At 57.9% G+C, this 27,200-nt stretch overlaps 2 protein-coding genes and 1 long non-coding RNA gene across 5 annotated transcripts in view; 2 read left to right on the top strand and 1 right to left on the bottom strand.

Moving 5' to 3' along the window:
- The first annotated feature begins 9,095 nt into the window (after positions 1-9,095).
- LRRC10B (leucine rich repeat containing 10B) lies at positions 9,096-11,220 on the top strand. Of its 2 annotated transcripts, none has more exons than XM_042958158.1 (2): positions 9,096-10,506; positions 10,754-11,220. In XM_042958158.1, the coding sequence occupies exon 1, from the start codon at positions 9,185-9,187 to the stop codon at positions 10,061-10,063; it is 879 nt and encodes a 292-aa protein (XP_042814092.1). In that variant the 5' UTR covers positions 9,096-9,184; the 3' UTR covers positions 10,064-10,506; positions 10,754-11,220. The 2 variants fall into 2 exon arrangements, with proteins under 2 accessions (XP_042814092.1, XP_042814093.1); XM_042958159.1 differs by having other exon boundaries at positions 9,096-10,224.
- Positions 11,221-12,010: 790 nt separating this feature from the next.
- Positions 12,011-15,466, top strand: LOC122231174. Its single transcript, XR_006208350.1, has 3 exons — positions 12,011-14,017; positions 14,794-14,861; positions 15,381-15,466. It is a non-coding gene; the product is annotated as an uncharacterized LOC122231174 (long non-coding RNA).
- Positions 15,467-15,519: 53 nt separating this feature from the next.
- The window catches only part of SYT7 (synaptotagmin 7), a 61,203-nt gene continuing 49,522 nt past the window's right edge, over positions 15,520-27,200 (bottom strand). For both annotated transcript variants that reach the window (XM_042958479.1, XM_042958480.1), the window contains 5 exons: positions 24,787-25,057; positions 21,214-21,383; positions 20,650-20,764; positions 19,919-20,118; positions 15,520-17,478 (listed from right to left, as the gene is read on the bottom strand). In XM_042958479.1, the coding sequence (XP_042814413.1) occupies positions 17,374-17,478; positions 19,919-20,118; positions 20,650-20,764; positions 21,214-21,383; positions 24,787-25,057 (861 nt within the window). In that variant the 3' untranslated portion in view covers positions 15,520-17,373. The remainder of the gene's footprint in view (positions 17,479-19,918; positions 20,119-20,649; positions 20,765-21,213; positions 21,384-24,786; positions 25,058-27,200) is intronic.

Raw genomic sequence — 27,200 nt, forward strand, 5'->3', positions numbered from 1 at the left:
AGGACATCGGCCTAGCCCACTTATCCTCAGAGAGACACTGGGTGATGCCGAAGGAGCTGTGTCCAGGCAAGACTTTATGGGACTCTGGGCCCCAGCATGCCTACTGTGGCCCCAGTGACAAGGGGTGGTCCCTGTGGCAAGACCCTTGCCGCAGAAACACGTTGTCCTGGAGGGCTCTGGCACCAGGGGCAGGAGGCTTTAAAGAACACGGGCAAACGGACTCCCGAGTGTATCCAAGGCATCTGGCAGTGTGGGCACTCCTGGGTACCGCAGTGAAAACCCTGGAGTGTGGGACAGCGGACCCTCCACTGTGACCATGTGGTCCCCTTAGTGCTCCACACTGCAAGTAACAGAAACCGACTTCAGCTAATGGAAGCAGAAGACGAGCTTACTACAAGGATTTCCGAGCTCCCGGAATCTTTAGGTAGACTGGAGAACAAAGCGTGGACGCTACCCAGCCAAGAACGGGGGTCAAAATCGTCCCCGGAGCCCGGGCGCCCGGTGACAGCCTGCCTCCCCCATTGCCGATGCCCCCGCCCAGCCTCAGAAGGGATTCTGCTCCGCAGCTCAGATTTCCGATTCCAGATCAAGGGTGGGCGCGTTTCTGCTGGGTGGCTCCGAGGTCCCATGCCTGCACCCAGCTTGCCGAGGAAGCTGGGACAGTGAGTTCGTTTCCGGCATTTTCACCTTCCACAGGAGGAAACGGGTTCTGTTTCCTGAGTCGGTTGGGATCGTCCGAAGAAAAAGAATGCTGAGGGGTCGGGGGATTTCAAATATCCTTCACATCCGGGTTACCAACGAGAAGGAAGCGAGCGTTTGTGCAATGCCTTAGGCACTGCGCAGGGATGCTGCTTGCCTTCAAGGACACTCTGGGAGACATGGGGAACAGACAGATCCCCTCCCTCAACTTCCCTACTGGTCTACCAACCTGCGAGGTCGCTGATGCAAAGGCGCCCCCTGGGCCGGGGTGCCACTGTACGTGGCGCCATCTGCACGGCGGGTGTGGACCTCACAGACACCTAGTCAGGAGCTCGGAAACGCACCGGGGTGTGTCTGTAACTGAACTTAGCGAAGACGTCCATCGGTGGCCTCCAGGCCAGCTTCCTCAACCCCTCTGAATTTAAACTCTGTCCATTCGGGACTCAAATCCAATCTGCCCCTCCTCCCTTTCCTGTCCTCTTTAGCAGCGTGTGGAGCTTGCTCTTGGGGGGCAGGCAGCCACCTACGTGGACTCTCCCGGAGATGTGGACCCTCCACTGTGATCTTTGTGGGTTTTGGTCAATCCACACGTGTCCCCCCCGCACCTGCCCCGAAGCAGCTGGGACCTTCTGAGCTCTGGTTGCCAGGGTTCTGTGAACCAGCCTCCAGCGGGGCCGCACATGCAGCCCCTCGAGGTCTATCAGCTGCTGTCAGCACGCCAAGTCTATCTCAGAGGTGCAGAAACTTCTAGATGCTCTCTCTCATGAGACAGCAGTTCAAGGGTAGAGGGTTCAGCGGAGGGGCTAGCTCACCTGAATTTTGACTCTCCTGAGCCTTCTCCATCCAGACAGGGGCACTTGTGGGAAGCCTGATACATTCTTAGGCCACACTTGGTAAGGAAATTGTGGATTCCCTCTGCCCTGGTGTCCCCTAAGTGTTCCTGGAATGGTTTTCATGCCACCCTCTGCCTTAGCCCAGAGCAAGTGAAGCCTGAGCACTTTTGCGCGATGTACCCATCCATCTGTAGGGGTGCAACTCTGCCCCTTCTCTCCCACATACTGGTTGAGCCCTTCTCTCTTTTTGGGTGGGATCTTGGCCCCTGTGATGACACATGCTGGCCCACTCCAGGGCTTCTGGCATCAACTCCCCGCTCTCCAAGTTCAAAGCCAAGCTTTTGGACCTACACAAAAGATTTCTGTCTCAAAACCCAGCTCCCGCAAGGCTATAGTCTGAACTCGGGTTTCAAAGCGTCTTTTGCAACTCAAAGGCAAGGATTTGATTCTTTGTTCTGAGTTTCCCTCCGAGAGCCCGCGAGAGCAGGGAATATAGGAAGCCAATTTAGTATCTGACAGATGGGAATGGGTGTGTGCAAATTGTCTACAGGGGAGCATTGGTTAATATCTCAGAATGACGAACCCCAGGTCTCATATTACTCACCGATGCTTCATGATAATTCTTCAAGAGGGGGTGACTGCGCCCATTCCAAGGCCGGGAGTAGGGTGAGGTGAGGGAGACGTCCTCCCAGGCACAGAATTTAGAAAAGTGTCAAAAAAAAAAAACCAAAAAAAAAAAAAACCTCTGCAATCCAGATAAATAATAGTGTAGTGCAGTCGCTGAAAAAATAAAAGTGAATGCAAAAAAAATCACAGTGAACAAAATACCAACACTTTAAGACAGGACAAGACCTATGGATTTTTCCTCTTGCCAAAGGCTCCAATGGGGTTCATCACAGCAATGATACTGATCCTATCTTCATTTGAAACCGTAAGGTTTTGTTCATTGTAGATTCTCTGCATTAATTTCGGACCAAGAACCATCGCATTGAACTATTATTTATGTTGATTACTGAGGTCATTTTTGTCATCCCCTTCAATTTTGTGCCTTGCTCACCTCGCCCTAGCCCTGGGCTTCCTCCTCCAGATGTGAACATCGAGGTTCAGAGGTGGTGAGTGGCTCAGGCGGAAGAAAGGGCCTCACACGTGCTGGCCGTGCAGGCACAATGCCGCAGGCACCGGGCTGAGTGTGTGGCGTATCAGTGGATAAGGTCCCTGTCCTCACAGAGTTTGTATCTGGTAACAGGGGAAACACTTTCCAATCAAGTAACCCGCAGCTGATTATTTAATTACAATCGGGACAAGTACTTTGAAGGAGACACGTAGGAGCTCAAGAATCTACAGGATGGAGGCTTGACGGGCTCTGGAGGGTCCTGGAAGTACTCTCCGAGCAAGGAAAGTTGGAGCTGAAACCTTAAAGATGAGGAACGTGAGCCAAATAGAGAAGGAAGAAGAGAAGCCAGCATGTGTAGAGATCCTGGGGTGGAAAGAAGCTGGTGTGTGTGGGACACTGAGAGGGAGTATGCAAGTCAGTTCGGGCTGATTCTGTAACAAAGAGCCCCTAAGTCCAAATGGCTACACATATTAAAAATGCGTTTCTCAGGGCGCCCGGCTGGCTCAGTTGGCTAAGCGTCTGACTCCGGATTGCGGCTCAGGTCATGATCTCACGGTTCGTGGGTTCGAGCCCCGTGTTGGAGTCGGTGCTGACAGCGCTGAGCCTGCTTGGGATTCTCTGTCTCCCTCTCTCTTGCCTCTCCCCTACTCGTGTGTATGCCCCGTCTCTTTCTCTCTCTAAGTAAATAAACTTAAAGAAACCGTATTTCTCATTTGCCTCACAGTTTAACACGGGTCACTCATCTCCAAGTGGCGGGTTGGGGATCCGGGTCTTTCCACCTTTAATACTGCAGAAACCCAAAGAATAGAGGGTTGTGTCTGGATGTGGCATGTATCACTTCTGCCCATTTCCACGGGCCCGGTGCTCCATCCAGGGCCCCACCCCATCGGCCTGGGAGAAGTAGCGGGCTAGCCGCACAGCGAGAAGAGGAGGAAAACAGAAGTCGTGACCCTCAGCAGCCTCTGCCACAGGGAAGGGGGCCAGGCCGGGCAAGTATTTGGCGGTCATGGTCGAGACTGGCATCTATAGTCTTAGAGCAGAAGACCCAGCTTGCCCTTGATCACGGATCCAGAAATGCATTTTTAAAAATGTTTATTTATTTATTTTTTTGAGGGGGTGGAGAGGCAGAGAGAGAGAGAGAGAGAGAGGAAGAGAGAGAATCCCCAGCAGGCTCCACACTTGTTAGCACAGGGCCCGATGCGGGGCTCGAACTCACAAACTGTGAGATCATGACTTGAGCCGAAGTTGGAAGCTTAACTGACTGAGTCATCCAGGCGCCCCATAGGAATGTATTAATGCAAGGGCAGCTGCTAGCCATGACCACTGTGGTCTCTTCCTGGAGAAGAAGCTGTCATGCCCAGAACCTCTTAGGACGGTCAGGTTCCCATCCATGGCATGGAGGTGTGGCCTTCACTCTCTTGGCCTCTTTTGCTCCAGCTCTGGTGTCCCTAGAAGGGAAAGGAGAGAACTCTCACCTTTCAACTGACCAGGCAGCTCACTCTCAGAGCTCAAGTTCCAGGGGAATGTGATCCTCAGATCATGTCTAGCCTCTAGTTTCTAGAAGGTCTGGGGAGCAGGCTGAGTTAGCCTCATGTGTTTGGCTACCCAGTGAAGGGCTCTGGTCTAATAATGGGTCAGAGACTACCTGGAATTTGCTAATAGGCAAATCCTGAGCCCAGATCACCACCCCTGCACTTGAGGACTTCTTTGCTCTGCCCTCTTGAACTTGGTTGAGGTTCCTAGGTTTGTCCTGTGGCTTCCAGGGTGCCCCTAGCTGCTCAAACACACGGAACCCTGGGGCCATGGATCAAAGTCTCCAAGTAGGGCAGTCCCGGCAGCCGTTTTGCTGTTTGGAGGATGGGAGCAGTCATTTGGGCAACGCTGGGTGGTTTCTCTAATTTCCCCCAACCGAGGGAGACCATGAGACACAGCAGGAGACGTCCAGACTTTGCAATAGGATGGACTGGCTTTGCCCCTTCCCGGCTGCATAACCTTGATCAAGTTACTTCGCTGAATGCAATTCCTCAGCGGTCAAAGAAGGGGTGCTTGCCTGGCAAAATTGCAGTGAAAGATCAATGAGACAGCCTACAGGTGCCAGTAAGCGATAACCATCATTCTCTTGTGGAAGAGAACCCAGGTGAGAGGTGCATCAGTTGCACAAACTCCTTCCCTCCCCCCCTCCCCACACCTTCCTTGCAGCTGCAGCCAAAGGGATCCTGTTAAAATATGTGTCAGATTGACGAGGGCACTTCTCTGCTCAAAGAAACCCCCCAGTGACCTCCCATTCAGAGTCAAAGCCTTCACAAAGGCCACGGACCCAGTGAGGTCCGCCCCCTCCTCACTAGCTGTCTCTGGACTCATCTGTAACCACGTTCCCCCTTGCTCCCCCTCCCGGGGCTCCCTGCTGCTCCAGAATGCCCCAGCGCACTCCTGCCCCAGGGTCTTGGCACAGCCACGCCCTCTGCCCAGGATGCATTTCCCCTTGACATCTGTCTGCATGGTCTACTTCCTCTCCTTCCCATCTTTTCTCCAAGACCATCCGGTCAATGAGGTCTCCCTGGCCACTCTACTTAAAATGGGGCCCTCGATCCTCCTTCCGTCTCTTTCTGGCTTTATCTCCTCCACGGCCTGACCGTGGCCTGAATGCAGCTTGTTGACTATCTCCACTTACAGGGATATAAGTTCTACGACGTCAGGGTTGTGTTGGTTTTTTTTTTTAATTTTTAAAAAAATGTTTATTTTTCAGAGAGAGAGGGAGCGAGCAGGGGAGGGAGACAGAGGGTCTGTCAGCTCACAGCCCGATGTGGGGCTCGAACCCACCAACTGTGAGATCATGACTTGAGTCGAAGTTGGACATGTTAACTGACTGAGCCACCCAGGTGCCCCCAAAGTCAGGGGTTTTTGTCTATAATGTTCACATTCACAGACATCCCCAGTGCCTAGACATACACATAGGGGCTTCATGTTTGTTGAATGAATACCTGAGTGGAGGCAAGGACTCAAGTTGGGGAGGGCTGCAGACCAGAGGAGTGAGCCTGGCATGAAGGACGTCGTCAATTTCCTTTTTCTCCAAATGACGGAGTTGGACCAGAGCCCAGGAGACCATGAGCCCGTGGGAATTGTGTACATCAATGGTGAGTTCCTGCCTCCACACATTTTTCTAGGGTAAGGATCACTAACTTCCTGCAGACATTTAACAGAGCTAAGCACCGTCCCTGCTCCACTGTTTCATGGTTTGAATTCAATAGGCTCAAATCCTTGCTTTCTAAGAACCCACGATACCTACACTCCGTGATCTTATTCTAGTCTCAGCAGCCACAGGGGTTCTGGCCCCAAAGAGGGGGCCTTGGCAAGGTCAGCCTGGTGGGGAAGGGGTGCCCGTGGGTGGGAGCACGGGAGGGAGACTTCTGGGTTACATATACTGCTTTTCTTCTCTTTATATGAAAGAAAATAGATGTATACCAAGTGTGACAAAATGTGAACAATTGTCAATGCTGGATACTGGGCACAGGCGTGTTTATCACAGAGAGCTTTGTACTTTTTCTGCGTTTCAAAAATTTATTTTAAAAAACCCCACAGATTTGGAGGTGGGCAGGGCAGTTATAGCTTGTGATTAGGCATAGAGAGGCCGTGTGTGTGTGTGTGTGTGTGTGTGCGCGCGCGCGCACGCGCATGCAGAGGGGACAGCCAGGGTCTGAGCCCTCTCTCCTGCCCTCCCTGCTCCCCCTTCCCAGGTCTCAGTTTCCTGCCTTCCTGGGGAGCAGGGACAGGCTGAGAGGCCCCGTGCTGGGGGTGAAGCTAATTCATTAGTGACGCTCTCGACAAGGACTGGGCGCCTGCAGTGCCAGCGTGATTCATCAACATGATTGCCCCGCTGCCAGCCTGCGTGGGCCTGGAACGCCAGCACATTTTACCTTTACCCACTGAGAAGGGCCCGGTGGGAGGTGAAGGTACATGATCTACTCAGAGCAAGAAAAAGACTCGGAGCAAAAAGAGGGCTGGTCCCCTGTGCCCTTGACCCCAGGAAGCTCTGCCAGGCTGGGGCTGGGGTGCGGGAGCTCCTGTGACTCCTGCCCATGCCGGCACAGCCCACGAGGGCTGCCTGGTGCTGGAGTGCCAGCTCTGAGCCTTGTGCGGAGGGGTGGGGGCTGGCTGGGCTTCCTCCTCCACATCGAATGTTCCTGGGTTGGGGGAGGGGGACTGCTTGGGGGGCGGGGGAGGGGGGGAGGTACTCAGCCTCTTCCCCTGCATCTTGGCTGGGTTCTTTTTCCTCAGCTTTCTAGCCTCTGAGGTATCACCTCTTCCACAGAGTTCTCCCAAAGGAGAAGAGAGAGAGTTGGTGATAAAGGTCGGACTCATGGTGGTCTCTCGGCGGGGGGGATTGACTGAGAGAGGCACAGGGAAACTCGGAGTGATGGGAATATTACATGGGTGTTTACATTTGTCAAAACTCATCAAACTGGACACTCACCATCAATGCATTTCACTCTCCGTAAATTTTGTCTCCACTAAAAAAAAAAAATGTTAAAAAGTTTGGGGCAACTGGGTGGCTCAGTCGGTTAAGCGTCTGATGCTTGATTTCGGCTCAGGTCATGATCTCACGGTTCATGAGTTCAAGCCCTGTGTCGGGCTCTGTGCTGAAAGCACGGAGCCTGCTTGGGACTCTCTGTCTCCCTCTCTCGCTCTCTCTCAAAAATAAATAAATAAACGTTTTTAAAAAGTTAAAAGTTTTCATTGAATGCTTACTATGTGCCAGGCACCTGTGCACTTGTCTGCCACCGGGGAAGCCTACACTGCAGTTTACAAGTGGTTCTTATCCTTGCCTTGCCTTGGCCACTGCTCTCTGGCCCTGGGCTGGCCTCCCCCACTGCTTGCAGTGGGGATGGGAACCCCGGTGGGTCGAAGGAGAGGTTGCTGCCTGGACATAGTCACTTACATAGTCCCACCAGCCAGGTTCAAGGGAAGAGTTAGAGGCTCCCTTGTGAGAAAACTCATTGCCAGAGGTGGGGATCATCATTGTTTCTGGGTTTTTTTTTTTTTCATGTTTATTTATTTGTGAGAGAGAGACGGAGCGTGAGCAGGGGAGGGGCAGAGAGAAAGGGAGGCACAGAATTTGATGCAGGCTCCAGGCTCAAAGCTGTGAGCACAGAGCCCAAGGCAGGGTTCGAACTCACAGACCGTGAAATCATGACCTGAGCGGAAGTCAGACACTCAACCGACTGAGCCACTCAGGCGCCCCGTCATTCTTTTCTATTTATTGGTGTGATACATGATTAAGAGCACAAATCCCAGCCACTCAGGAGCGGGGTGACCTTGGGCAAGTCCCCCAGCTCAAGTCAAATTCTCAGAGCCTCAGTTTCTCTCCTTTGCAACTGGGGTATTGAGGGTACCTACCACCTCAGACGTGTTGCAAGGATTCAGTACAATGCCCTCAGTACAGCGCAGGGCACATGGCAGGCTCGCAGTAAATGGGAGCCGGTGTTTCTGCCAAGATCTGAACCGGAGGGAAGAAGGCAGGGGCACACCGCTGTTGGTGGGAGCATGCGCAAGAGAGTTACAGAAGGAGTGGTCATCCTTGGTGGCGCTCGGAGGGGCTCACGTGTCCCAGTCCTCTGCCCACCGCAGCCACGCACAGACCTTGAACACAGCTGGAGGGATGCGGCAGGAGACTGGAGTGAGTACACGAGTACGCGAACAAGGAACCTGTTGGGCAACGAGGGCGGGGAATGGGGGCGGAGCCAAGTCCCCACAAATCCTCAGCTGTGACCCACCCCGAAAAGGGCCAGAAAGTGACACTGTTGCGAGTTACTATCCTAAAGTGACCCCAGCGGGCAGAATGGGAGCAAGCCGGCATGACCGGGCCCCTCAGTCCCTCCCCGAGAGCCACTTGGCCAGAGTCCTGGTCGCGGGCCGGGTTTCCTAGGTCCTCGGTTCCTTCTTACTTGCCGCTCTGGGTTCCACATCACCGCACGCCCAAAGGCTCGCCGGGCCGAAGGTGTAGACAGCGTCGGACGTCGGGTCTGTGTTAGCACAGCGCCAGGCTTTCGCTGCGCGGACCTCGGGTTCCCTTGGCCTGCGTCGGATTCCGGGCGGGTCTCCAGGGCCGGCGCGGGGGGCGGGCCCGGGCGCCCGGACCCCACTTAGGCTGCACCTTGGCCCCGCCCGGCCCCGCCCCCTCGCCGCCTCATTGGCAGCCGCACACGCGTCGGGGGTTGCCAGGGCGACGGGTCGTGGAGCCGCGAGGAAGCGCGAACGCGAGCCAGTCGGCCTCCGGCGGAGGGAGCGGGGGAGGCCCGAGGGCGGGCGGCGGGGCGCGGCGCGCGGCGGCGGGGGCCCCGAGCGGGCGCCTCCTCCCGGCCCGGCCCGGCCCCCCCTCCCGGCGCAGAGGCAGGCCGGGGCGGGGGGCCCCCCCGGAGCCCGCGCGGCCTCGGCCCCGTCGGGGAGGCCCGGGAGCGGCCGGGGAGGGGGCGATGCCGGGAGGAGGCGGCGGCGGCGGCGGCGGTGGCGGCGGAGGCGGCCCCGGCCGGGGCCCGTGACCATGGGCATCGCCGAGTCCACGCCGGACGAGCTGCCGTCGGACGCGGAGGAGCAGCTGCGCAGCGGCGAACAGCAGCTGGAGCTGAGCGGGAGGCGGCTGCGGCGGCTGCCCGGCGCCGTGTGCGCGCTGAGCCGCCTGCAGAAGCTGTACGTGAGCGGCACGGGGCTGCGCGAGCTGCCCGAGGAGATCGAGGAGCTGCGCGAGCTGCGCATCCTGGCGCTCGACTTCAACAAACTCGAGCGCTTGCCCGACGGCCTGTGTCGCCTGCCGCGCCTCACGCGCCTCTACCTGGGCGGCAACCGGCTGCTGGCGCTGCCCGCCGACTTCGCGCAGCTGCAGAGCCTGCGCTGCCTCTGGATCGAGGGCAACTTCCTGCGGCGCTTCCCGCGGCCGCTGCTGCGCCTGGTGGCGCTGCAGTCGCTGCAGATGGGCGACAACCGGCTGCGCGCGCTGCCCGCCGAGCTGCCGCGCATGACGGGCCTGCGCGGCCTCTGGCTCTACGGCAACCGCTTCGAGGAGTTCCCGCCCGCGCTGCTGCGCATGGGCCGCCTGCACATCCTCGACCTGGACCGCAACCGCCTGGGCGGCTTCCCCGACCTGCACCCGCTGCGCGCCCTGCGCGTCTTCTCCTACGACCACAACCCGGTCACTGGGCCCCCGCGCGTCGCCGACACCGTCTTCCTCGTGGGCGAGGGCGCGGTCGAGCGCATGGCCGAGCGTGACGAGCCCACGCCCCGGCCGCCGCCCCGGCGCCCAGCTCGGGCTTTTGAGGATGAGGAGGAAGAAGACCTACTCATAGGGGGCGGGAGCTCCCGGGCTCTGGGGCCCCCCGGGGGCAGCCTCCCCGCCCTGGAAGCCGCCCCAGGACTGGGCACCTGAGCCTGCGCTCTGGGTGATGGACTTCGGCCGTTCTGGGAGGAGGGGCTCCGGGAAGGACTGTGGGAACGGTGGTCCCCTACCTTGGGGCAGCGGAGGGACCGCTTTGGGCAATCTGTAGGGGACGGGCACGCCTGGGGGCCATCTTCAAGTATTCCTGTTTGGTAAGGAGACTGCCGCCTGGCTGATCTCTGGGCAGTCCTCGGACCGAGAAGTCCGGACTCAGTCAAGTTCCCTATGGCTCTGTCGGGTCTCTGACATCAGAGTCACTGACCGCACAGTAGAGATGCTGGCTTCCTCCTGGAACCAGGGTCACCGCTCGCTGCTGGCTGAGTCTGGATGCCCAGGCTGCCGCTCCAACCCCCCTCCTCCTGGAGTTTGGATCTCCTAGACCCTACCCTTTCTGGTGCAGGAGCCGCTACCTCTGGGGTGGACCACACGCCTGTGTGAGACATAACTGCCCTGGGAGAAGGGCCTGGGCCACGGGCGGGGGCTTGGGATTGGGGCCGGGGCCCAGGACAGAAGTCTGGAAACTGGGATGGGGGCCCTAACACCGGAGCTGCCCTTACCCCTCCGCTGGGGGTCTTCTGCCCATCCCTCCCTCCCCAAGCCCTCTTAAATTTGCATGGGGGAAGGGGGGCGCTTAGAGGGCAGGGTCTCCACCCCCACCTTTGATTCTGTTCTGTTCTCTAGGCATGGGCCCGGAATCTTGCTGGGAGAAGAGAGCTCTCTCTCCTTTCCCCACAGCCTGAGCCTTCCAGCTGTCGAGTTTGAAAAGAAGCCACTGTGCCTCTAGGGCCTCCTGCGCGGAAGAGAGAGGTCCTCTGCCCTGGGAGGCTGCTCCAGAACCTCTCCGACTGCCTGTACTCTCCATTCCCTTAAATGGGCACAGACAGGGTAGCTGGCACGGTGTGGGGCAAGGGACAAGCACTGTGTGGCTCTGCTCCGTCACCAGGGACAGCCTCGGGGTGAGGAGTGGGGTATCGCTCTGCAATTCCCAGGGCCGGATCTTTCCCATCCAAGCAATAATGGGAGGAGGGGGCCAGGGTCAGGGACACTCAGGGACACTGTCAGGGGCAGTGGCCCCATGTGGTAGTGCTTTCTTTAGGAAGAAAAAAAAACCTGGCTGTAAACATAAATTATATTTCTTGGAGAAAGAATGTGCGTTTCCCACATGCCTGTTTATTTATAAGCCCTGGGAGGGAGCACCGGGTCCCATCGCTGTGGGGAACCTGGGCTCCCTCCGGCACTGCCCTCTTGTCCATGTGCCCCAGCTCTGCGTCAGATTGGCTCTGGCCAACAGTTGTGTCCTGTCTGGGGAACAAGTGCTTGTCCTCGGTTACAAATAGCTCTGGCTGCTCAAGGCTGGTCTCTTGTCTCGCTCTAACTTACTCTGCCTGCCAGGCACCGTTCTCTGCCCTCTCCAGCTTAATTCTTAGGTTCCTGACTCTCAATATAATTTGAATCTCCCTCAAGCTGGGCTGACCTTTCATCTCCCGCTGGTGCTAACCCCCGCCCCCGCCCCGCTGTGGTTCTATTCTTCTCTCTCCCTCGCTCCATTTTCCTTTTTCTCAGTCTCCCCCTCTGTATCTTTTTTTTTTTTTTTTTTTACTCAGTCACGGTATTTCTTTCTCCCCTCATTGTTCACGGGGAAAAAGAAGATTTAGAGAAAAAAAGATCCTAAAACCTCAAGCCTAGAGGCTCATCTCCCGTGAGAAGCCAGGTCACCATCACCATGGCAACGGGGCTGATGTCATACAAGGCCCAAAGGTCAGGTCTGGCCCAGCAGCTCTGTTGGTCACTGGACTGGGCCCGGGTTAGGAGGAGGCTTGGGGTGAAAGAGAAGGGCCTTGAAAGGCCGGGGGTGGGGGGTGGGCCATGTCTACAGTGCCCCACGTGGTCCGAGGCGGTCAGCGGCGGGTGGGCCTTGGGGGAGCATGGCAGGGAAGCTGTGCAGGAGCTGTCTGTGTATCAGGGAGACGGGGATAAGAGCAAGAAGGCAGGCAGTGGGGACAGTAACAACAAAGGAGCAGAGGCAGTGGCAGGGCTAGGAACAGGCCCAGCCAGGGAAGGGACTTGTTCATCGGCGAGTTTCAGGCCTCCTACCCCAGGGCTCAATCCACGCCACGGGAGATCCCCTCTGTCCTCGGCTGATGGTCAAGGTCTCGGTGTGGAATGGGTGGGACGTGCTCTTGCTCTCTCCCAGAGCCTCCCCACGGCCAGACCTGGTCGGCAGAGCAGCAAAGGGTGGGGTATGTGTGCATGTGGACCCTTTTCTTAACTTTGCTACAGTCATGCCCTGCTTCCCACCCATCCTCAGGGGCTCAGGAAAGCAGAACACGGTGTTTGGGAACAGGGAACCCTGCCCAGGAGCCCCTCCCTGCTTCCAATGCCACCACATTGGCTTGTTCAGCCACCTGTCCCAAAGTTTCCTTAAGACACCCGGCACTCTTGTTCTGAGGATGGACATTTATTAGCACACCTGGGTGCACCACACAGAACATGTATTCAGACAGGGATCTCTGCCCGGGGTGGGGGGGCTTACAATCTAAACAAAACACAACACACACACATACACACACACACGCGGGACACAGACACGGGGACCGGGGCATCTTCAAGGGACACGGATGGTCAGGGGAGCCACAGGCTGGGGCATACAGCATGTTCAAGCGTTGTCCTTCCGTTGTCTTTGGTGGGGGAGGGAGAGGAGAGCAGGACGTGGCCCAGGATGGCCTTCCAGAAAGCAGTAGCATCCAGGAGGGACTTGCATGAGGAAGAGAACACCAGAGGACAGTGGTCCCGGGCCCAGGGAGGGAGGGGCAAATTTCTTGGTGAAGGCATGGATGAAGAGAGAGCCAACAGAGTGAAGGCAGGAGAAGGCAAAAAGTCCAGGAGGAGCCCCTGATCCCAGGGCGAGGGGCTGTCCCGTCTGCCAGGCTGAGCTGTCCCTGCTTCCCGGCCCAGCTTTCCAGAGCCATTGTTCCAGAGAGATCCTGAACAGAAGTTCTGGCAAGGGGTGCTCTTGAGGCTACTTACCTGACCCTAGGGCTCCCTCTAATCTCTGGGACAGAGATCAGAAGCCAAAAGGAAAAAAAAAAAATCCACCTTTTAATGGGACACTTGAGCCAGGTTGTAAGAAATCGACGGGGCGGAAGGGGAGAAGGTGGGCAGCTTCAGGTGGGGGTACTCAGTGCCACGAAAGGAAGCAGCTAGCTGCCCACCCCAGGTGCTGGGGAGCAGGGGCGCGACGGCCAGCAGGTGGACACATGGTAACAGGTGCACTTGCCCCTTTTGTGTCTGCGACACATGTAGCACCTTCCTTCTAAAGTACCCTGAGAGCTGCCAGGCCTCAGCTTCCCCCAGGCTGTGTGTGGGGAGGGGAGGGAAGGGGTGGGGATGGTTATTGCTTTTTTTGTGAACTAAAGACCCTGGTCTTGGGGAAGGAAATAACTTGCCTGGGACCACAGTGACTAGAGAAAGAAGACACTGGGGCCCAGTGTCCTCAGACCGGGACTGGCCATGGCCTCTTTTGAGTGGGAGAGACTTTTCTAATCCTAAAGGATTAAACCAGAAAAGGATGGCGAGAAGACAAAGATCCAGCCAACACAGACCTGGATCCCTTTCCTTGTCCCAGCGAGGACCGGGAAGGAGACACTGGTCTGAAACCACAATGGCCCAGCTGGCATCAGGGGACAGTAGGGCAGGTGGAGGGCCCCGCTTCGGATTGTCTGACCTGCCTTGGAGGGGGGTGATGGTCCCCTGGGGACTGAGGGAGGCCGTGTGCTCTAGAGGACCTCAGGGAGACTCTACTCCCGACAAGCCTTGCTTCAGGCCTGATTGGGAAATATGGCTGCTCTCCTGCTTGCTGGGCAGCTGGTGGGTTCAGATTCTAGATCCGAGGACGAGCCGGAAGCTCAGGGAGGATCTCATCACCAGTGAAGCCAAATCCCGAAGGTGACAAGGGGAGACTCAGTCCCAGGCTCCCCATCCCCCTCACCCCGCTGCCTCTTCCCCTGGGAGGTGAGGTAGGGCTGGGACCCACAGAGGAAAGAGCCGAGGCCCTACTTTGTCACGATCCTTTATTAATCAGAACGGGCCCTGCCACAAAAAGCAGGGCCCATTCCCACAAAAATATGATTTTGTAAAGAGGAAATCTTGCTGGCTTAGAGGGTGCGTGTGGTGGAAAATTTTTTGTATGGTTCTTTTTTCCTTTTTTTTCTTCAGTTTTTCTTCATTTTCTCTTCACTGCAATTTTTTTTTTTTTTTGTGATAGTGGGTTTTGTCTTTTTTTTCTTTTTTTTTTTTTTTAAATAAAACACTTGCACTCAAGGACTCAAACACAATACAAACAGCGGCCACCAACCCCACCCCTGGGGTCCCAGCCGGGTTGGGGGCTCTGGCCCCCCCCCTTGGCTTTTATTGTGGCTGTTTTCCTTGTCCCTTCCCTGGCGTCTGGCGCCAGTGGGCAGGTGCGGGGTCCTGTGGCAGGTGGAATTTGTACAGCAGTTACGTAGGGAGATGGTCACAAGAAAGGATACCTGAACAAGATAACAACCAAATCTAGGGTGCCCACAAAGACGGCAGATGACGCTCATGAAGGGACCTGGGACACAGTGGAGAAGAGATAGATGGGCCCAGGCCAGCCTCAGCTATCCCTGGAGACTCTGCAGGGGGAGGGGCAGGGGGGCCTCGCTCTCAGGCTACAGTAATAATACTTTGCTCCCGGGTAGCACCTTCACAGTCCTCCTGCCTCAACCCCCAGGTCAGGTGACGGCGGCCTCACAACCTCCCCTATGAGGTAGGTGAAGTATTATGACCATCATTTTACAGATGGGGAAACTGAGGCCCCGGGAGTGTGGGTGATCTGCCCAAGGTCCTGGGATGGTGGCAGGGCTCCAGTGCCCTCCACCCATCCTCAAGTTCCCCCATTCCCTGTTCTCCTATAGGCCTAGCCCACCCCCTCCTCATCCCATACCACCCGCCTCCTCCTGTGCCAGCCCACCGGCCCCTGGGCCCACCACTTGCCACCCCTCCCCCGCCTCTGGGCTGCGTGTCTTGAGGGTAGGGGAAACCCAGGTGGGTCCGATTGGGAACAGACTCCGCCCAAAGACGCTCTCTGCATGTGATTGGTTAATAGCTCCATGGGTGGGGCTGGGGAAAAAAGGGATGCAGTTGCCCCGCCCACTCATTGCAGGTTGGTTCAATCCCTGAAGGCTCCAACAGGCCAGGGGACATGGGGCGGGGGCTGGCACCGAGAGGTGGAGGGGCACGGGATCTGAGGGAGGGGTGGAGGATGACAGACCCCTCGCCTCTCAAGGCTTTCCACAGCACCCTCGGATCACGTCCACACAGCCCTCGGAGTTGCTGCCCTCCCAGCGGGGGGGCTGGTCCCCAGCCCGCCCAAAAAGAACCCTGCAGTTGGGGCCGGCCCTCATTCTAAGCAAAGCTACAACAGAAAAATTGGGATTTACAAGAAATGTGGGTGACTATTTGCTTCACATAAGTACTCCTCAATCTACAAAATGATTCACTTACTCTGTGTGATATTCCTCCAGATCCTAGTGGGAGGGGAATGGGGCCAGGGTGTGAGATTCAGTGTAATACATGTGGGCAGCTCAAGGGGAAGCCTACTGAAGGAAATGGTTCCCCAATTCCCATGCTTTTGCCGTGCTCCGCAGGTGGGGACCCTAACCTTATCCAGAGTCTCCCCTGGGGTCAGGCCCAGCTCAGGGGAGGGGGGGGGGCAGGGGAGATGGGGTGTAGAACTGTGGTCCCAGATAGCCGCCACAGATGTGGTATCCGGGCGCCACCTGGTGGCGTGTGTCAGAAATGTCAGGCCCAGGCTCGCGGACCCCTGGACTTGAGACAGTCGCCAGCTGCCTTGTATCAGTATCAGGACCCTGGTGGGGATGAGCAGGCTTAAGCAGGGATCATCTCGGAATCTGCTGTCTCCAAGGGGAAGCCAGTTTTAGTCTCTGCAGCCGCTGAGGCAGAGAAACCACAGCTTGTGTGGGGCAACCTCAGAACCTGCAGCATCCTGGACTTTTCCTGGTTTCCTGCCTGACCTGAGGGGCAGAAGCGGCTGCTGGGGAAAGAAGGTGGGGCCAGAGACTCCTGACTGCGAATGGAAGGGAGGGTCTGTGAACACGGGGGAGGGGGAGGATGCAGAGGTTCCTACAGCGTGGGGGGGTGGGCACCGGGGTAGAGATAGGGAAGGAGAAGGAAACTGGGAAGCATGGAGAATATTGCCAGCTTGGCTGGGATATGAGATCCCGGAAGGCTGAGGGTGTCTGCATGATGGTGCTGGAGAAGAGAGCTAGTGGGGGGGCTTGGGCCCTGAGAAGGAAGGGAGGTGAGTCCTGGTGGAATGTGATGCATACAGTAGGTGCCTAAAAGGTGTGAAATGATGTGCAAGAGATGAAATCGCTAGGCAGGGAGCTACTGGAGAACACTGAGCAGAGAGGGGCTCGGGGTGGAGGCGGCAGGAGGCAGCCACGTTCTCAGCCCGGCTCCACTGTCTGCCCCTCTCCCCCCCACCCACCTTTCCCCAGTCCCCCCTTCACCTGCCTCTCCTAGCCCACCCCCTGGCTCTGTGCGTAGACCTCTCTCAGCCTCCTGCCCTGCCTCACTTTATGAAACCCTGCCCTCTCTGCACTGCCGGCCCCGGGGGTGGGGACAGGGTAAGAGCGCCCCCACCCCCGTACACACACACACACACACACACACACACGCACGCGCGCACACAGTGGACACGACGCAAGGACACAGGCTGCGGCTCCAGGACCCCGGAGCGGGCTATATACTATCCTTGGCATTCAGGGCCCAGTCGGCACCTGAAACTGCCCGGGGAATGGGCCTTTCCTGGCCAGGCCGGGGCCAAACGCCCCGGCCTCCCCTCTCCTGGGCCCACATCGGGAGCTGGGGAGGAGGCAGCTTCTCTCCACTCCAGGCACTGCCTTAAAGAAAACGGGGGACCGTGCCCACCTGGCGGGCCTCTGGAGGGATCTGCCCGTCTGCCTGTCTGGCCTTCACACTCTCCCTCACTTCTTTAGTATCAGCAAGTCAGGAAGGAAAGGGGCAAAGCAGGAAAATGGCTCCCAGAGCCCCTCCCCCAGAGCTGGACAAGTGGAGGATGAGGCTGGAACTTCCTAGAAACGGGGCCCAACTGACTCCTGGGACCCCTCCATGGCCAAGCCCTCAGGGTCCTCCCCTCACCTACGGCGGGGGGCCAGGCCGGGCATTGTGCATAAAGTGGTGAGGGCATGATGGGGACCCGGGCCCTCGGCCCCCTGGGCCTCCCTTGGCCCCACTTAGGCCTTCAGCTGGTGCCACTGGGCCACCGGCTGCCGGGGACGGGCAATCATGTCCTTCCAGTGCTTCACCTCCCCGGGCCCGCTCTTCCAGGACAGGTAGATCTGGGGAGAAAGGGAAGAGCACGGTCTCAGTGACACTCTCGGAGGAGGCATCGGCCCCTGCCCCCGCCGGGGGTGACACTCCATCTCCTCAATGACACCCCGAGATCAAGATCTTGGGGACCAAGGGACCTCCGCCCACAGAGACAACCTCCCCTCAGAGGCTCCCTCCGGCCTCCTCCCTGCCAGCAATGACCTACTTTCCTAGTGGCACTTCCCTCCGGGAGCCTGGGCATGCCTGGCCCTTCCCAGTTAAGACTCCTGACCTGCTTTGCAGTGGGGGATGGGGGTCGAAGGTGGGGGTGGAGACGGTCTGTTCCCACGCCCTTCCCTGCCCTACCTGTTGGCTGCTGTCAATCTCTCCTGCCTTACGAGTCCTCCTACCTCCTCACCACTTACTGCACACTGAGCCCCGGGTTCGGGGCTTTCTACACACAGATCATCCTATCCTTACCTGTGCGGCAGGTATAGGATCCCCATTTTACAGATGGAGAAACAAAGGCGTGGAGAGTGAAGAAACTCACCCACAGTCACGGAATTTGTAAGTGGTGCGGAAGAATTTAAATCTAGGTCCTTCTGGCTCTGCACTATCAGCCCAATCCTGCAGCCTTCTGCGTTAGGGGCGGCCTCGTGGCGCCGTGCACGTGGTCCTCCAGCTGACCCCAGCCTTGTGACCGGTGGCCGGTTAGAAGCATAGGGCTCCCTGAGCTACCCAGGCCAAAGTGAGAACCAATCCTCCTTCACCTTGGTTCGGGCAACAGAAGATAGGATGGTTTCAAAAGCAGCTATAATTTGTATCTAAAGGACACCCAACTCGAAAAGGCTAAGCTTCAGAAAAGCTTAGAAGTAGATGTGGCTATGTGGCCCTTGGCCCCAGCTGGTCAAGGAGGGGGCTTAGCAGGCCTCAGGCCTGCTCGGAACACATGGTCCTGCTGGGGTATGGGTGACGCCACCCTGAGAAACTGTCCCACCTGTGACCACAGGCTGGCCAGTCATGCTCCCTGGGCCATACCAGGTGGGGGGCAGGACTCAGGTATCCTCTTTGAGGCCCCCTGCTTCCCTTAGCCCCAGGAGCTAAGTTCTTCAACCCCATCTGTCTGAGGCTTGCCTCCACCTTGGCCCCCTTCCCTGCGGGGGCCCAGGCCATCCTTTCCCATTTACCCCCATTTACCCCTGGGTCGCGCCAGGGGTAAGACCAGGTGATCCATAGTCTCTCCTCACGGGCGTCTGGCATCTGTCCTTCACCTGGCCTGCCCTGATCACTGGCTTCCTGCACTGCTCCTGGTCAAAGCTCCGCGCCCAGATGCACAAACATGCCCTTAGTAGGAATGTTTCAAAAATAACTTTTATTATAATGGCAGCTAACACATACCTTCTAAGCACTGTACTAGGGGTGTCGCCTGTGAGGTTAGGACTGTCTTACTCTCATCGTGAGAGGAGGAGATGGGGCGCAGAAAGGTCATGGCTGTCGAGAGGGGGGCTGGGCCCAGGAGGTCTGATTCCCAAGCCCAACCTCTCAACACTAAAACCATAAATGAACACAGGGACAGACATTTCAAAGTAGAGAAACAGAAGGGTTTGTGTCACAGAATCACATCCCGGAAAAACCGAAGGCCTGGCATGGATTTTTTGGTTAGTAGATGATGAGAAGAGGTCACTTTCTACAAGGAGGATACCCACATATCTCAGGCAATTCTCACACCATTGGGTGAAGTGCTATAGGGTTGGTACTATTAGCTCCGTTTTACAAACGAGGGCACTTCGGGCGCCGGGGTGGCTCAGTCCTGTTGAGCGTCTGACTCTTGGTTTTAGCTCAGGTCATGATCTCATGTTTTTTTGAGTTCGAGCCCCACATCGGGCACTGCTCTGGCAGCCCGGAGTCCTCTCCCTCTCTCTCTCTCCCTCTCTGTCTGCTCCTCCCCCACTTGCACTGTCTCTGTCTCTCTCCAAATAAATCAATACACTTTTTTTAAAAAATGAGGACACCGCAGGAAAAGAGAGACAAGTGACTTGCCCAAGGTCACACAGCTTTTAGTAGCAGATGAGGTGGCAACTGAAGCCAGGTATTTGGAGTCTCGCTGTAGCTCTTGACGTTGGCCCGCATAGCTTGCCCTCTGAAGATGGGACCTGGGTGACGTTGCTCGGAGGTCCTTACCTTGCCCGAGGGTCCTGTCCAGCAAATCCTCTTTTGGGGATCCAGGGCGCTTCTTTCTCCCACTTCCTCCTTTCCCTGCCCTCCCAGTGGTCTGTCCTGAGCTGCTGAACCCACAGGAGGACACTTAAGGGAGATTTTGTCCTAGCCTCTCATTTCCAGATGAAATGGAGGCCCAGAGAGGGGAAAAGACTGGCCCTTCTCTCTCCTGCTGCTCAGCCCTGAGCTCACCTACTACCCCTGCTCCTTCTTGTGAGGACAGGTGCGTTACCCCTCCCACGAGGCCCCTACCTTGCCAATAACGTCATTGCGGCTAAGCTTGTCCTTGTCCATGACAGTGATGATGATGGTTGTCTCCCTCAGTTTCTCAGTGGGGATATCAAAGGCAAAAGACTCATTGAAGATGGGGTTCAGGTTCCTCTTCATCGTCACTGTCTTCTTCTTCTCTACCCGCTTGTCCTTGTACATCAGCCACACCTTCACGTAGGGGTCTGGCAGATGGGTAGGAGAAGGGTCAGATGGGCAGTGTGGGGGGCTCCCCAGGATCCCCCTCCTTCTCCAAGTGTGGAAACTGGGGCAGGAGGGACTGTAAGCTTTCCCCAGAAGGTGAGGAAAGCCCTAAGCAACAAGGAGAGGGATCTGGGGACCAGCGGATGGGTGAACTGGAAGGGACCTCAGCCATCACCCAGGGCCCTATTGTGAACAGAAAGGAGGAAACCCAACCCCACAGAGGCCGAGCCCCACAGTAGTGTCCGAGCTGAGGCTGGAGCCCAGGTCTCCCACCACAGTGCTCCCCTTCTCTCTGATTCTGGTAAGGGGAGAGTCCAAGATGATGCTGACCCCAGGGGTGCTCCAGAGGGGGCCACCTAGGGCTCTAGGGTAGAGGAGTTGAGACCAGAGGTGGGGTAGGACGGTCAGGGGTGAGTGCCACAGCTCAGACCCTGCTTTCCACATCCAGCATGACCCTCACGTCCCCACAACTCCCCAGTCCATCCACCCTCTGTGATGACAGGCCCCAGCACCTGATGTGCCCCCGATGTCCATGGCTTTGAGGTTCCGGGCTTTGATGATGTTCACGATGATGGAGTTGGCAGAGGGGTTGTAGCAGAGAGACAAGAGCAGCTCCCCTCGGCTCCCCTGGGGGGGATAAGGTGGGGGGGGTGAGCCTGGGCTTTGGAGAGGGTTGTCCCCCAGCCTTGCCTCAGCTCCTCTGGGAGGGAGAACAGGAGGGCTTGGGGACTAGGGGAGAGGGGACAGTTAGAGAACTCTGGCTGGCTGGGGTGCTTACCCACCCCCATCTGTCACCTCTGTCACACCTGGTGTCCCCTCATCTGGCAGTTCTGGGCGCCACCCCCACCCCCCATGAGCCCCCACTCCCTGAGCAGAGTCCAGGTTCCTTGTCACAGCTCAGGCAATTCTCCCCAGCGCGGTGCACCAGCTCTGAGACCCAGGGCGGGAACTCCGCTGCCCTGTGCACTGGCTGCACCTCCCCCCCCCCACCCTCCTGACATGCCAGGGGACAGGACCAGATCTGCCAGCCCTGACCTGCCAGCCCCCAAGCCAGGGACCCACAAGTGGGGCCTTACACTCCCATCGCTGCATGGCTTCAGATCCTTCCAGAAGGTCTGCATCTGGGTCAGGTCCACCTTGTTGAGAGGGATGGACACCTCTCCAATGGGGTCATTGCGGCTAAAGCGGTCGTAGTCCAGGACCTGGAGGTAGAGGACCCTCTGCACCACCTTCTCGTAGGGAAAACCTGGGGGACAGACAGCCTGGGTGAAGAGTGAGACAGAGGGGCCACACAGGGCCTGGGCAGGGTGATGCTCCAGGGCAGGGAGGCCCCGGGAGGAAGAGGGCCGGCCCCCGTGCGGTCCTGCTGCCGCCCCACTGAGGCACAGCAGGCAGCAGCCGAATTCAGACCTTCCCGCAGCATTAGCAAGAACTGTCCCCGTCACATCTGTCTCTCTTGACAGTTCTCCAAGGTGGATGGCATCTTGTACGTTTCACAGAAGAGGAGACTGAGCTGCGGATGACTTAAATTACTTGCCCCAAGTCTCCCAGCTGATAGAGAGCAGAACGGGGACCACTGACCCACTCGTTTGTCACATGGCTGTCTTGGTGGCCGGGCAGCGGCCCCTTTCTCTCTGGGAAGCCCTGCCACTGCCGATCATCCCGAGACAAGCCTGGGCTGGTGGCCCTGTCGGAGGTGGCCACGGCCACCAGAAGCCAAGTCCCAGGAGGACTCGAGGTGGAGGAAGCGGCAAAGACACAGAGAGACAGGAGTGGATGCTTGTCCTAGGACTCGCGCTTCCCCCCTGCTTCCTTCCAGGGCATCGGCCTGTCCTTCACTGTTCCTCAACAGATCCTGCGGCTGTCCCCTTCTCCTCCCTCATCCCCGCCACTGGCACATTTTGCCTAGAGAGCCGCGAGAGTTTCCAAACCGCCCTCCCTACTTGCACGCCTTCTCCTACCGTCCATTGTCAACACAGCAGAGCGATCCCTTAAAAATAGAAATCACATCATGACACTCCCTCGCTTAAAGCCTTTCAGTGGCTCCCAGGGCACTTAGAGTAAAAGCTGCGTGCCCTGCCTTGGCTTCAAGTCCTTCTGTACAGCCTGGCCCGCTGACCTCTCTCTGCCCCTCTTGTGAGCACTCTTGGCCGGCGATGGGCTCTCACCGCACCAGCCTCCTTCCCGGCTTTTCGGCACCCGGCTTCTCCTGCCTGGTGGCGCCTCCGTGACCCACCCTGGCCTTTCCTCTTCCTGAACAGGTCACCGCTTTCCTTCCTGACATCCCAGACGGGGTCGGATCCCCTGCTCTACGTTCCAGCAATTTCTTTTCACGTCACACACCCCGGGGCTGTCACAGAGATGTATCTGTTTCCTTGAGTCTGACTCCCACTAGGCGAGGATTTCCAGGAAGGCATCGCTGCCCTCAACCACCGGATCCCAGCATCTAACGCTGTTTCTGGCACATAGTAGGCACTCGATAAGTATTTGTTTAAGTGGACCAATAATTGGAAGAATGAATGAATGCCAGCGAAATGGCCTGACCGAGCTGCTGGAGTGTGCCGGGGTGCAGCGGGAGATAAGACCAGAGGGAGAGCCAGGGGAGGGAGCCTGAGTGGGATGGAAATGGATGGTAGGAGGCCTTGGGGAAGGGCTGAAGCCGGAGTCATTGGACCGGGGAGGCTTGGTCAGAGGAGGGGCCGGCCTGGGAGGCGCAGGGGGTCTAGGTCAGCCTGGAGGCCTGAGATGGTGAGGGCCTGAACTAGGGTGTGAGCAGGAAGGAGAGAGGACACTTAATACCTCAGCCCGACTGGTGGAGAAGATGAAGGGAAAGAAAGAGCTCTGGAGGATTCTGGCACGTTCGGCCAGATGCTAGAAGCAGAAATGCCTCTGAGAGGAGTGGTGTGCTGGAAGGGGAAATCCTATGTTCCCCAAGTCCCCAGCCTCTGAATTTCTTCAGGGCTTCCTCCTCAGACCGAAGGGGGCTCTGTCTTGCTCATCTGGGAGTCCCCCCTCCGCACTGCCCCCCGCCAGGGACCTGCCCAGGGGACCTTTGGCATCTATCCAGGTGAAACGCATGAGGACAAGTGTTCTAGAAACGGTGGCGGTTCCAGGAGGTCGCCGCACAGGAGTCAGCCTCTTCAACAGCAGAGGAGGAAGACTCTTATTGGGCAAACTCCTATTCATCCATCAAAACCCATCCTGAATGGCTCCCACTCTGGGGAATGTCTTCCAACACTACCAAGGGGAGCTCGTAGTGGATTCCTACAGCATCTGCCCTGCAGCATATGCCTTCATTATCTACACGTCTGTGTCTTCCATTAGATCAGGAACGCCTTGAGGGCCAATGGTGCCTTGCCCTTTTCTGCACCCCCCAGTGCCGAGAACAGCGCCCAGCCCATCGCTGAGTCTAGATAAATGTTGCAGAAGAGACCAGTGGATCGAAGATATGCTCATAAACCTCGCCCCGTCAGCTGGCTACACGCACCTGCAGAGCGGGGCCTCTCCCCGGCCCCCACACCGCACTGGGGAGGAGAAGGGTCCGGAAACACACAAGCACCCACTAGCTCACCCTCAACGATTTATCTGAGGCGAGCTGGCTGCCACCTTGCGGAACGGGTGGGGTGTCAAATGGCTGGGACACCAGGCAGGGAAGATTCCTCGGGGCACACACTGAAAATTCCAGAGTGCCAAGGCACCTGGCAGTTGGAGTTGTAGGGACCTATTCTCACTGGTTGAGCCATGTCAGGAAAGGGCAATGGCTTCTCTAAGTGGAGTCCAGGCACCAAAAAAGGGCTGGGACGGAAATCACTCCCTGATCTCGCACCCAGCTTCCTGGTTACCTCGCATCCTCAGAGATAAGAGATAAAGGCGGCCTTCAGAGAGAGTCTGCAGGAGAGACATTTGTCTCAGTGCTCTCTAGGAGCCAGGGGCATGGTTCAGAGCTGTTGTTCCCGTGTATCTGGATGCGGTGGGGGCGGGAGGAAGTACAGGGGAAGGGCTCAGCGAAGGGGAGCGGACAGAGTGTATTTAACAAACTGCGCTCATGGGTTCTCTGGATATCGTGCCTGCCTTCGCAATTCAGGATTTGTCTCCAACCCTCACTGGGATTATCTTTGTCTTAGAGACGAAGAAACCACGACACAGAGACGTTCAGGAACGTGCCCCCGTCACACGGCTAGGAAGTGGCCGAGCCGGATTTCGAACAGACAGCCGGGCGGGGGGGGGGGGGGGGGGGGGGGGGGGGGGGGGGGGGGGGAGGGGGGGGCGGTGCATAGCTCGTGCTCTCAACCACTAACCTGTGACTGCTCCCGGTGCTCCGCCCCTGGGTCCTGTGGACGCCTCCCTGCCTGCCTGCCCTCCTCACTCAGGGTGAGCCCTGTGTCTGAGCTGAAAGCCCAGGAGGTGGTCTAGTTCGGTTCCCGGGCCTCTGGCCGTGGTGCGGCTCCCACGGCCCCCGGTAACCTGATCCCAGCTAGACGCGAAATGCGGCAGGTTCACTGGGCTCAAACACGTGCCTGCGTGGGCGGGTGCACGCAGGTGTGGATGCGCGCGTGGGTGCGCCCGTCTGTACCCGTGCAGCTGAGCGGGGCCGTGGTGGCGGGGAAGAGGGGACTCTGGGTGGGGGTGGGGTGCGGCCCCAGCCTCACCTTCAAAGAGGAAGGTCTCATTCCAGTGGGGGTTCAGGTTCTTCCGCTTCACCTTGGTCTCCAGCTTGTGCTTCTTGTCCGGCAGCAGGTAGATCTTGACAAAGGGGTCGCTGGTGCCGCTGAAGTCCTTGGCTGGCAGTTCCTGGGCCTTCATGATCTTCACAGTGAGTGTGGACTCCTGGAAGTTGTAGCCGACACTGAACTGGATCCGGCCCAGGTTCTCCCGGCTGCAGCCCTCGTGGGCCTCGTCCTCCTCGGAGCCTGGGGACAGCTGGGGGTGGGGGAGAGGCCGGCGGGGTTAGGAAGTCTCCCTGTGCCTGAGGCCACGTCCCCGCTGCCGAGAGCTGGCTCTCCCTCTGGGCGCAATGTGGGGCTGGTGGTGATCTATCTCACGTTCACATCTGGGCCAGGATGCTCCGGTCCCGCAAGGGGGGGGGGGCGCAGAGCCGGGACAGCCCCCATCCCCCGGAACCCCAGAGCAGTGCGCACCCCACCCCCTGGCCTCCCCTGGAAGCCCTGGGTCCCCCGAGCGTCCCCTTCCTGCCTTCCGCCCTTCCACAGCTCTGCGGGGCCCACAGAACAGATCAGGGAGACCGCTCCCATCTCAAAAGAGTTGGCCAAGCTATTTCTTTGGAAGGTGACTCTCTGGGGTTCTGAGAGTGACGTGATTTACGCAATGAGACAGGCGAGTTTTCAGGAGCCACATCTAATCTGTGTAAGGCATAAATTCACGTAGAGATGCTAAAAATACAGGTTCCCAGGCCCCGTCCCCAGAGAGCCCGATTTGATGGGGCTGGCGAGGGCCCGGGCGGCAGAATTGTTTTAAAAGCTCCTCAGCTGTCTGTACCGCACCCCGGGGCTGAGGGCCACTGGAAGGAAGGGCTCCACCTGCATTCGGTCCCACTCTGGGGGTGGGGCCCGCAACAGACATACACGTGGAGGGTGGCGTGGGTGTCCCCTTCCCACGCTGATGTTGAAAACCCAGGAAGTAATTTGGGGGAGGGTCTCCCAGCCAAGTCTTCTCGGCTGTGGCTGCTCACTGGGAATACGTGGGGAGGTTTCCCAGCTCCCCGGGTCTCACTCCAGACCCAGGGGTCCAAGGGGCCCAGGCATCCCTCTCTCTGAAAGCTCTTCCGGTGACTGGAGGAGAGCCAGAGTCGGGGCTCATGGTACCACATTTTAGGCCAAAACTGCTGGCCCATTTTCTCTCCCCACTTCCCCTGCAGAAGCCTTCCGTGTGCCCTGTCCTTCCTCCAGGCTCTGAGATACCAAATAATACAGATAATAAGAATATATATAGTGTGTACCTACCATGGCAGAAGACTCTTACATCACCTTCTTACTGAATCCTGCCAACAGTCGGGCGAGGCACTTATCACCACTCTCTAGCTGAGGAGACCGGCTCAGAGAGGTTAAGTCACACGGCCAAGATTGCACAGCAGTATGGACCCTCTCTGACCTCAAAGCCCACTCTTTCCACCAAGGCAGCCTCACGTCCCAGGGCAATTTCGAGAACCACCCCTCCCCCTTCAAGCCCGTGAGGACTCACCCGCCCCAGGTGAGAAGATTTGAATCACACGAAGAACAGTAACTCGCCCTGTGCTCTCTGCCCTGTACTCATTTACTCCCTACGACCTCTGAGTGAGGCAGGCACTACCATGTACCAGCTCGGTTTGGAGCGCAGAGAGGTGATCAGCGTGCCTCAAGTCACCCCTGAGTCAACAGGGAGTTGAAACTCAAAGCCAGGTCAGCACCCAGCCATCACGGGTGTCCTGGCTCCCCTCACTCTGACACTCAGATCCAGCATCCGGGGCCTCATCGGCCGCACCCTGGTCCCGTCTGGAGCTGGAAGGCGGGCTGAGCGGCCTCCCCTGCTCCTCCTCGCCGTGGAAGAGGGTCCCTCCAGCTCCTACCCGTTGGCCGGATCCAGGGCCCCCGCAGGCCCACTGAGAACGTGGCTTCCCTCCCCAGGTCCGGTGTGCCCCTGCACTCCCTCCCTGTGCCGGTACCAGCCTCACTGCCCGTGAACCTTAGATTCTGCATCTGCAGAATGGGACCATAGCATGTATCCCGCGGGGCTCCTGGGAGGGTTCGGTGGGTTCCCGTCCTACTCTGCAGTCTGGCCCTGGCCGCTGCCAGCCTAGCCCGGGGCCTCACGTGAGTAGGCAGGGCCAGCAAAGACCTCTTGCCCCTCCTGTTCCTTCTGTAGTTTGGGTGGAGTCCCTGGTGACCGGAGCCCAGGTGGCCCCAGCCCCAACTGAGGTCCCTCTGGTCACTTGGCTCTTGGTTCCCAAATAGGGGGTGGGAGGCCCAGGCTGGGCCTCACTCCGTGCCCACTCCCGGCTTTTCAAAACTACAGTCCTAAGCCCTAATTAACCAGCCGGGGCAGCCCGAGGAGCTGTTTCCACGGCAAC

This window comes from Panthera tigris, chromosome D1, assembly GCF_018350195.1.
Source record: "Panthera tigris isolate Pti1 chromosome D1, P.tigris_Pti1_mat1.1, whole genome shotgun sequence".
Classification (NCBI taxonomy): Eukaryota; Metazoa; Chordata; class Mammalia; order Carnivora; family Felidae; genus Panthera; species Panthera tigris.